The sequence below is a fragment of the Piliocolobus tephrosceles genome, unplaced genomic scaffold, assembly GCF_002776525.5.
Source record: "Piliocolobus tephrosceles isolate RC106 unplaced genomic scaffold, ASM277652v3 unscaffolded_34327, whole genome shotgun sequence".
Classification (NCBI taxonomy): Eukaryota; Metazoa; Chordata; class Mammalia; order Primates; family Cercopithecidae; genus Piliocolobus; species Piliocolobus tephrosceles.
In genome coordinates this window covers 1-9,774 of record NW_022318007.1, presented here as the reverse complement: position 1 = coordinate 9,774, position 9,774 = coordinate 1, and the positions used below count along the sequence as shown (strand labels likewise).

Below are 9,774 nucleotides of genomic sequence, written 5' to 3'. Positions count from 1 at the left end.
GCCCATAGTAAGGGCTTTTACAGTCAACCAGGGGAGATAGGATGAGGCCCCAAGCCAAGGCAGGAGGAGCCCCTATGAAGGAGGGAACAGAAATGGCAGATAACAGAATGCATAGGACTTATAGGACTTGGAGACAGGGTGGACGTAGCTGCTGATCTGAGCTGCATGTGCGCATCTGAGCCTGAGCCTGGTTCCCTGAAACCTTGCCAGGTGGATGGGTGAGGTGGGTGCAGCCACCTGCATCCCTGGTGAAAAGCCACCCAAATGACTGTACTGCTCCGTCTCTCCTCTGCCCCCCTCCGCCTACTCTTCCCAACTCCCAGCCCAAGGTGCCTTACTGGGCCGTGTGCAGGGCGTCTGGCCCCAGGGAGAGGTGGGGTGAGCTGCAGACTACACCCACATGGCTATAAATGGGGAGCCTCTGGCTGCTGATCATGCAGCCTCCCTTCCCCAGCCGTGACAGCACTGGAACCTTTCGGACACCTGGACCATGGACCCCAGGGAATGTGTCTGCATGTCTGGTGAGTAAGGAAGCCCTCCCTGCAGTCTGGGAACCTTGGACCAGCTTCCTACAGGGAGTCTGCAGGTCTCTGATGAAAACTTCTCTTTCCTCCAATTAGGAGCCACCAATGGAGTTCATCCTGGGAGCTGATAGGTGGACTGGCCACCCGTGAGGCAGCTCCCACTCTCTGTTGGCTCCCAGCCTGATTTTCTAGAATTGATATCCTGGCTCAGGGAATGGCTGACAGGGGACCTGCAAACTTTGGTCTTTCTAGCATTGGCCCCTAAAGGCACCCACCAGAGTGAGGAGAACTCTGGTCCAGAACCTGGCAACCTGGTTTGGGTCCATCGCTGCCATCGCCTCCCTGGCACTTATTCTTTCTGGTCCTCACTTTCCTCATCTGTAGACTGAGGTTCCTTATTCCCAGCCAACCACATCCCAGAGCTGCTATGAAAGTGCTAAAACCATTAAGCACCTGCAGATGTCAGGGGAGTTGTGGACTCCCCTAACTTATGTGGACTCTTGAGTCACTGAAGCTGCTTAATTCCACAGGAGCGTGTTGGTCAGAAGGAGAGAAATCAGGGTTCAGAGCCATCCTGGGCTTTTACAGTCATGGAAATAGTATAAAGAAGTCTCACAAGTCTGGGTGCTGTGGGTCACGACTGTAGTCCCAGCAATTTGAGGCTGAGGCAGGAGAATCACTTGAGACCAGGAGTTCAATATCAGCCTGGGCAACATAGTGAGACTCCATGTCTACAAATTCTTTTTTTAACTTACCTGGGTGTAGTAGTGTGCACCTCAGTCCCAGCTACTCAGGAGGCGCAGATGGAAGGATCGCTTGAGCCCAAGAGTTCGAGGCTGCAGGGAACTAGGATTGCACCACTGCTCTCCAGCCTGGGTAATAGAGCAAGACCAAAGGAAGGAAGGAAGGAAGGAGGGAGGGAGGGAAGGAAGGGGGGAAGGGAGGGAAGGAAGGGGGGAAGGGAGGGAGGGAGGGAGGGAAGTAAGGAAGGAAGGAGAGAGAGAGAGAGAAAGAAAAGAAAGAAAGAAAGGAAGGAAGGAAGGAAGGAAGGAAGGAAGGAAGGAAGGAAGGAAGGAAGGGAAAGGAAAGGAAGGAAGGAAGGAAGAAAGAGAAAGAAACAAAGGAAGGAAGGAAGGAAGGAAAGAAGGAAAGAGGCCGGGCGCGGTGGCTCAAGCCTGTAATCCCAGCACTTTGGGAGGCAGAGACGGGCGGATCACGAGGTCAGGAGATCGAGACCATCCTGGCTAACATGGTGAAACCCCGTCTCTACTAAAAATTACAAAAAAAAACTAGCCGGGCGACGAGGCAGGCGCCTGTAGTCCCAGCTACTCGGGAGGCTGAGGCAGGAGAATGGTGTGAACCCGGGAGGCGGAGCTTGCAGTGAGCTAAGATCCGGCCACTGCACTCCAGACTGAGTGACAGAGCGAGACTCCGTCAAAAAGAAAGAAAGAAAGAAAGAAAGAAAGAAAGAAAGAAAGAAAGAAAGAAAGAAGGAAGGAAGGAAGGAAGGAAGGAAGGAAGGAAGGAAGGAAGGAAGGAAGGAAGGAAGGAAGGAAGGAAGGAAGGAAGGAAAGAAAGGGAGAGAAAGAAAGAAAATGAAGTCTTACAAGGCTCCCTTGTCTTTTAACTAGACATCTCTGTACCAAAAACTTGCAAAAGAGGCAGAAGCTTCCAGCATTTTGAAACTCACAATGAAAGATGGGATAATTTTTTTTAAGTGTAGATGGTCATTATGGTATAAAACCAAGGTGGTGGCTCACATCTGTAATCGTGGCACTTTGGGAGGCCAAGGCAGGATGATCGCTTATGCCCAAGGAATTTGAGACCAGCCTGGACAATATACTAAGGCCCTGTTTCTACAAAAATTTAAAAAATTAGCCAGGTGTGGTGATGTGTGCCTGTGGTCCCAGCTACTCAGGAAGCTGAGGCAGGGAGATCACTCGACCCCAGGAGCTTGAGGCTGCAGTGAACTGTGTTCCCACCATGGCACTCCAGCCTAGGTGATAGAGCAAGACCCTGTCAAAAGAAAGGAAGAAAGAAAGAAGGAAAAAGGAAAGAAAGAAGGAAAGAGAAAGAATAGGGGGGAGAGAGAGAGCGAGAGAAAGAGAGAAAGAAAGAAAAAAGAAAGGGAGGGAGGAAGAAAGAGAGGAAGGAAAGAGGGAGGGAGGAAGGAAGGAACGATGAAAAGAAAGAAAAAGAAAGGGAAGAGGAGGCGAGGAGAGGGGAGGGAAAGGGAAAGGAAAGGAAAAAACAAAACAAGGTGTGGCTCTGTGGCTCTTGTTTTGAGTTCACTGACGTTCCTTGACCTTCCTTAAACCATTCATGGTTTTCATCTTGACTTGTGAAGGTGACGAGGGTGTAAAAGGTTTTTTTGTTTGTTTGTTTGTTTTAAGACAGAGTCTCACTCCATCACCCAGGCTGGAGTGCAGTGGCACGATCTCGGCTCACTGCAACCTCCATCTCCCAAGTTCAAGAGATTCTCGTGTCTCAGCCTCCCTAGTAGCTGAGATTACAGGTGTGTGCCACCACACCTGGCTAATTTTTTTTTTTCTTTTAGAGATGGGATTTCTCCGTGTTGGCCAAGCTGGTCTCAAACTCCTGGCCTCATGTGATTCACCTCCCTTGGCCTCCCAAAGTGCTGAGATTGCAGACGTGAGCCAGTATGCCTAGCCAAGAGGGTGTGAAAGGCTTTGATAGTTCTCAGAGGAACCTTGGGCTTGGAAACATTGGTCTCGTCTGTTGGTTCTCATTGTACTTAAGAATTATTTGAGTTGCTTTTCAAAAATATGGACTCCATTTCCCCACCAAGACTTATGAATCAGAACATCTCAAGGGTTGGTCCCAGGAATCGGCATTTTTACAATTATCCCAGGCACGATTGATGCAGCCATGCTAGTTCCCATCCATGGCCTGTGACTGTGGACTATTGCACGGTTCTTGACACTGGGGTGATGCTCAGCAGCCTTGTCACCCTCTCGTCCAGCCAGTCCCCAAGGACAGCCCAGAAGCCTTGCCACTGTGACAATCGACATCATGCCTTATGTTCCCCACTCCATCTCCATCCTCACGTTCGTGGTGGCTGTCCTCTCTTCCAGGAGGAAACTGCATGTGTGGAGACAACTGCAAATGCACAACCTGCAACTGTAAAACGTGTCGGAAGAGTGAGTATGGTGACTGGGGGCACCATGGGCTGGCGGTTAGAAAAGTCCCATCCAGGCCAGGTGCAGTGGCTCACGTCTGTAATCCCAGCACTTTGGGAGGCAGAGGTGGGTGCATCATCTGAAGTCAGGAGTTCGAGACCAGCCAGACAAACATGGTGAAACCCCATCTCTACTAAAAATACAGTAATTAGCTGGGCATGGTGGTGGGTGTCTGTAATTCCAGCTACTCGGGTGGCTGAGGCAGGATAATTTCTTGAACCCAGGAGGCAGAGATTGTAGTGAGTGGAGATCACGCCATTGCACTCCAGCCTTGGTGACAAGAGTGAAAATCAGTCAAAAAAGAAAGGAAGGGAGGGAGGGAGGGAGGAAAGAAGGAAGGAAGGAAGGAAGGAAGGAAGGAAGGAAGGAAGGAAGGAAGGAAGGAAGGAAGGAAGGAAGGAAGGAAGGAAAGAAAGAAAAGAAAGGTCCAATCCCCATCCTCAATCCTCCAGCCATGATGGACTGGGGCTTGGGGGAAGGGTGTCTAGATGCCTTTTACCCATTTGGGAGATATCTGAAATTAGAACCGTGTAGAGACCTATGGCAGAGCTCTCCATGGCTGCAGCCTACCCAGGGATGAGGGCATCCATAGTGTTTGGAGCAGGAAAAAGACTGAGGGGAGGTTCTGTTCTGCCGAGTGGTAACAGGGATAGAGCACTGGCCTGGAGTCATGAGCCCTAGGTTCTAGTCTTGCCTTTGCCACTGTCTCATGACCTTGGCAAACCTCCCCTCTGTGGGCTTCTGATGGACTCTAGATGGCCCCTGGGATCCCTTCCAGTTGTAACATCCCTCAACTTTCTGTCCCAGGATTTTTGCTAATGTGGATTGAAACCTCATGCACACACCCCTCTTTTCCTACTTCCTCTAAGTGGTGGGAGGGGCATGGTGAGATGGGAGTGTTGACCCATAGCAGATCTGCGCATCTCCTGACTCTTTCAGGCTGCTGTCCGTGCTGCCCGCCGGGCTGTGCCAAGTGTGCCAGGGGCTGCATCTGCAAAGGAGGCTCAGACAAGTGCAGCTGCTGCCCATGAAACCCATCCATCGTGCCCACCTCTTCCTAGGAGAGAAACCTGGGAAGTGTCTGTACAGTGCATGAATCGAGAAGGTGGAATAATTGTACAATAGGTTGTGCTTTTTATATATTTGCCCAAATGTGGTGTTGGTCACATTCATGTAAAGTACTTGGGGCAATAAAGTTTTCACTCTCTTGGTTGTCTGGTGGCTCAGAGCATTGTTTTACCCTCACCCAGCAGGACCGAAAGGGCTGCTTCTGTTGCAGATCCTGTAACCGCCACCCACCTGTACCTGTGACAGATGGCTGCCTACTGCAAGCTCCTGCGACTCTGCCTGGGGGCTTTCTCCTCCTGCACAAGCTTGCTTGACCCATGCACAGGGCAGGCCAGGAGTACTGAGGAGCTAAAGTCCCTGGGAACAGCCCTTCGCCAATGACAAGTGTGGGTTGGTGGGTAAATATCCCAGCATCTTTATCCCTCAAAAGGAACAACTCTGAGACTCATTCTATGCTGTCTCCCAGAAGTCTCTAGAAGCACTGAGCTTCAAAAGCTCACAGAAGTAACCTGCTCATTAATATAACCTACAGTGGCCTCCTTCCTTGCCTCACCTCCCCAATTCCCCACCATTGCTTTCTGGGATCTCCACCCAAAGAAACTACTTGACAGGGTCCGCTTTGTGGGTAACCTAATCTTGGCCAGGCTCCCCTGTCATAGCCCAGAATGCCTCATTGTGCAAACATAGCTGTTTAATGGGTTTGAGCACTGAATCACTCATGAATGAAGGCTGTGTGTATCTAAAGGAAATCTCCAAGGTCAAGACATTGAGGGCATTAGCTGCCCTGGTTTGGTTATTTGGACCAGTCTTTAGGACTGGATGACCTGGAAGGCATGAACCAGGAAGAAGATGCTGGTGGAGGTGCAGAAGCAACATCCAAAGCAGAACTCCTAGGAGATGACATTTTGGCTAAACAGCTGAGAAAGCTGAAGTCCCTGGAGGCTGGCATTGGAAACTGGGGGTGATCCCCAACTCTCACCCACACCACCATCCTCAACAGAGCTGAAGACAAACCCAAGCTCTGAGATGATTTTCATTCATGCCATCAAGGGCCTGAACTAGGGCCCATCAGAGACCACAGCGGCCTCCTCCTCCACCAGCCTCTGTCAAGCAACCGTCAGATGCAGGAGTGGGTGAGAATAGAGCCTTTGCCAAGGTCACAGAGCAGCCCCAGGGTGGGCTGGGCTCAGCTAGCAGGATTTACTGCATGCTTCCCGGAACTGATCACTTTCATAATCCACACTATCATTATCCCTGTTTGCAACTTAGCCGGGGCCTCCCTAGGAAGGTTTTCACTCTCTGTCCATGAGTTGTGCCTTAGATGCAGAATCATAGTGCAATGGAAACAGCTTGGCTCTGGGAGTGAGACACTCTGCCCCTCCCTGGCAACATGACCTTGACCAAGTCATTTACCCTGTTGAGGCTCAGTTTCCTCATCTGTGAAATGCATCTCCTTCACAGAGTTGTAGAGAGAAACTGTAGCATAGAATCTGTGCACAGAGCAGGTGCTCCATTAACAGGGATTTTAGCAGAACTACAGCCTATCCTAGGCTTCTGTTGATTGATCTCTGAAAAGGCCCCTGCCAAGTCATTCTCTGTCCTTGCAGAGCTCTTAAGCACCTTGAGAAGGACACAATGCAAGGGATTATACCTTCCGGGGGACAGAACAGTCCCTTGTGCCTCTAGCAAGCAGGTTGGCCACTCACCCTGCAACCTCAGCCTCAGTACCCACTGGGATGCCAACTCATCTTATCCAAATGCCTTTAGAGTAGGTACTTCTGCACGATCTCACTTACTCCCATCACATCCTTGAAAAGGAGATTCAGCCTTCAGATTGGCATATTAATAATAATAATAACAACTAATATTTATTGAGCATTTAATATGTGTTCAACACCTAATAAGTGCCAAGCATTGTCCTAAGCAGTTTATAAACATCATTTCATGGACTCTGCACTATCAGGACCGCTTCAGAGCCAGACAACCAGGACTCTGCTCTGGGCCCACTACTTAAGAGGACCTGGTCTTCCTCCTCCCCACAGGAGAGGAGTCCAAGGGTCCCAGGAGATCTGTCCAACTAGAACTCATGCTCATTCCTCCCATAAGTCCCCCATCTAGCACCATCTAGACAATACTTTGAGTACCTGGGACCCCAAAGGCTAGTTCTAGGGTCTGCATAGTCCCCCTCTCCCACCTGTCTATGCTTCCTGAAGGTGCACCATGCCATCAGTCTGTACACTCCTGGGCCAGAAGGATGGCCAAGGGCAGAGGTATTCAGAGATGGGAGGATGTGTGAATAGAGATTGGACACATGAGTTTTTATGTCTACATAGAGTGGAGAAGTCAGGGTGGAAAGAGCAAGGGGAGAACTGCACCTAGGCCTCCATTCTTGATTTTGCCCTAGGCTCTGCAAGTGTTAGGGGCAGGCCTGCACTAACAACGCTGGAAGAGAATCCTGTTAGATAATAGGATCCCGTTAGATCCTCCACTTTGCAGATGAAGATGCTGAGGCTCCAGGAAAGTCAATGGCTGAAAGTCACAAGACCTCCAAGGGGCAGAACTGGGAACTGAACTCAGGTCTGCCTGACCCAGAGGCCATGCTCTTGTCTATGCGATATGGATGAGGCAGAGAGGAGGCTGTAGGCAATGCTGCCCCAGACCCAGGCATGAAGAGTCTTTGCCTGGGGCCTTGTACTTTAGACAGCACATACACCACAAGCACACACACGTGTTAAAGCAGCGGCCGCCGACCTTTTTGGCACCAGGGACAAGTTTCGGTGGAAGACTACTTTTCCAAGGACGGTGGGGCAGGGTGAGATGATTTGGTGATGAAACCGTAGCTACATTCTGATAAGGAGCACACAACCTAGATTCCTCACATATACAGTTCACAGTAAGGTTCTCATACCAATGGAATTCCAATGCCACCTCTGATCTGACAGGAGGCAGAGCTCAGGTGGTAACATTCACTTGCCCCATGGCCTGGTTCCCAACAGGTCACGGACCAGTATTGCAGCCCGGGGGTTGGGGAAGCCCGTATTAAAGAATACTTGGGGACCCTGTCACTCAGGATCTTGTATTTGCCGTTACAGTGTGATCAAGTAATCCTAAACATCTTCTCTGGTGACTAACACTGTTCACGCCCTGGGAAACACTTCTCCATCTCTTGCCCTATGTCCTCTAAACAAAGAGTGACTATACTTGAAGGCCAGGGTGGTTTTATAGATTGTCCCAATGCTGATGTCAGAGATAGACACTGTCTTCAAAGTACAGGGAGGATTTAAGTGTAGAAATTAGAAAAAAGACAAATTAACAAACTCATCAAATCCTCCTCAAAAAACGTGAATGCAACCGACTCTCACGTCACTCCATCATTTCCCATGAGAGTGACTTGTCCATTTTCTTGCTTTTTTTCTTTTCCAATTTGTGTTTCCAGAACATTTATGATTTTATGCTAATTACAGAAGCTGCACAAGGCAACTGAGGAATGTTTTGTAATATTAAACAATTCATATTATTCACATAAATTCATATTACTCTTAAATAGGCATAGATAGAGCTATAGCTATAGATAAATATACAGATAAACATACTATGGACTGCATGTCTGTGTGCCCCCAAAATTCGTATGTTGAAGCCTAAATCCCCAATGTGATGGTATTTGGAGGAGGGGCTTTTAGGAGGTGATTAGGTTGTAAAGTAGAGTCTTCATGAATAGAATCAGTGCCCTTATAAGAAGAGATGGGCTGGGCCCAGTGGCTCATGCCTATAATCTCAGCACTTTGGGAGGCCAAGGCAGGCAGATTGCTTGAGCCCAGGAGTTCGGGACCAGTCTGGGCAACATGGGAAAACCCCATCTCTAAAAAAAAATACAAAAATTAGCCAGGCATGGTGGCACACACCTGTAGTCTCAGCTACTCAGGAGGCTGGGGTGGAAGGATTGCTTAAGCCCAGGAGGCAGAGGAGGAGGTTGCAGTGAGCTGTGTTTTTGCCACGGCACTCCAGGCTGGGCAACAGAGTGAGACCTTGTCTCAAAAAAAAATAAAAAAAGAGGCATGAAATGATCTCTCTGTCTCTCTTCTCACTGCATGTGAGGATACAACCAGAAAAAGGCCGCGTATAAACAAGAAAGTGGACTCTCACCAGACACCAGATATGTCTGTGCCTCGATCTTGGATTTCCCAACCTCCAGAACTATGAGAAATAAATTTCTGTTGCTTAAGCCACCTAGTCTATAGCATTCTGTTATAGCAGCCTGAATTGACTAAGATATACATAAATATGTAAGACATACCTTTCTATATGTAGATAGAATTTTTAAATATTTCAACTGGATGAACATCAAGTTCTAAAACAATGAATCATTTTATTTTAATAAAAATATTTAATAAAATTTCATTAAATCCTTAAGAAATTAAATAGGCCGGACATGGTGGCTCAAGCCTGTAATCCCAGCAGTTTGGGAGGCCAAGGTGGGCAGATCACCTGAGGTCAGGAGTTCAAGACCAGCCTGGCCAACATGGTGAAACCCCGTCTCTACTAATAATATAAAAATTAGCTGGGCATAGTGGTGCATGCCTGTAATTCCAGCACTTTGGGAGGCCAAGGTTGGCTCATCACTTGAGATCAAGAGCTCAAGACCAGCCTGGCCAACATGGTGAAACCCTGTCTCTACAAAAATACAAAGCTTAGCTGGGCATGGTGACATGTGCCTGTAATCCCAGCTACTCAGGAGGCTGAGGCAGGAGAATCGCTTGAACCTGGAAGGCAGAGGTTGCAGTGAGCCGAGATCTCACCATTGCACTCCAGTCAGGGCGACAAGAGTGAAACTCCGTCTCAAAAAAAAAAGGAAGAAAGAAGAAAGGAAGAAAGGAAGAAAAGAAAGAAAGACAGAAAGAGAGAAAGAAAGAGAGGAAGGGAAGGAGGGAGGGAGGGAGGAAGGAAGGAAGGAAGGAAGGAAGGAAGGAAGGAAGGAAGGAAGG

General features: G+C 48.9%; 1 protein-coding gene across 1 annotated transcript; it reads left to right on the top strand.

Moving 5' to 3' along the window:
* Positions 1–490: 490 nt before the first annotated feature.
* Positions 491–4,755, top strand: LOC113222758 (metallothionein-4). Its single transcript, XM_026452381.1, has 3 exons — positions 491–521; positions 3,620–3,685; positions 4,664–4,755. Exons 1-3 carry the CDS (start codon positions 491–493, stop codon positions 4,753–4,755), a joined length of 189 nt encoding a protein of 62 aa, XP_026308166.1.
* Positions 4,756–9,774: the final 5,019 nt, after the last annotated feature.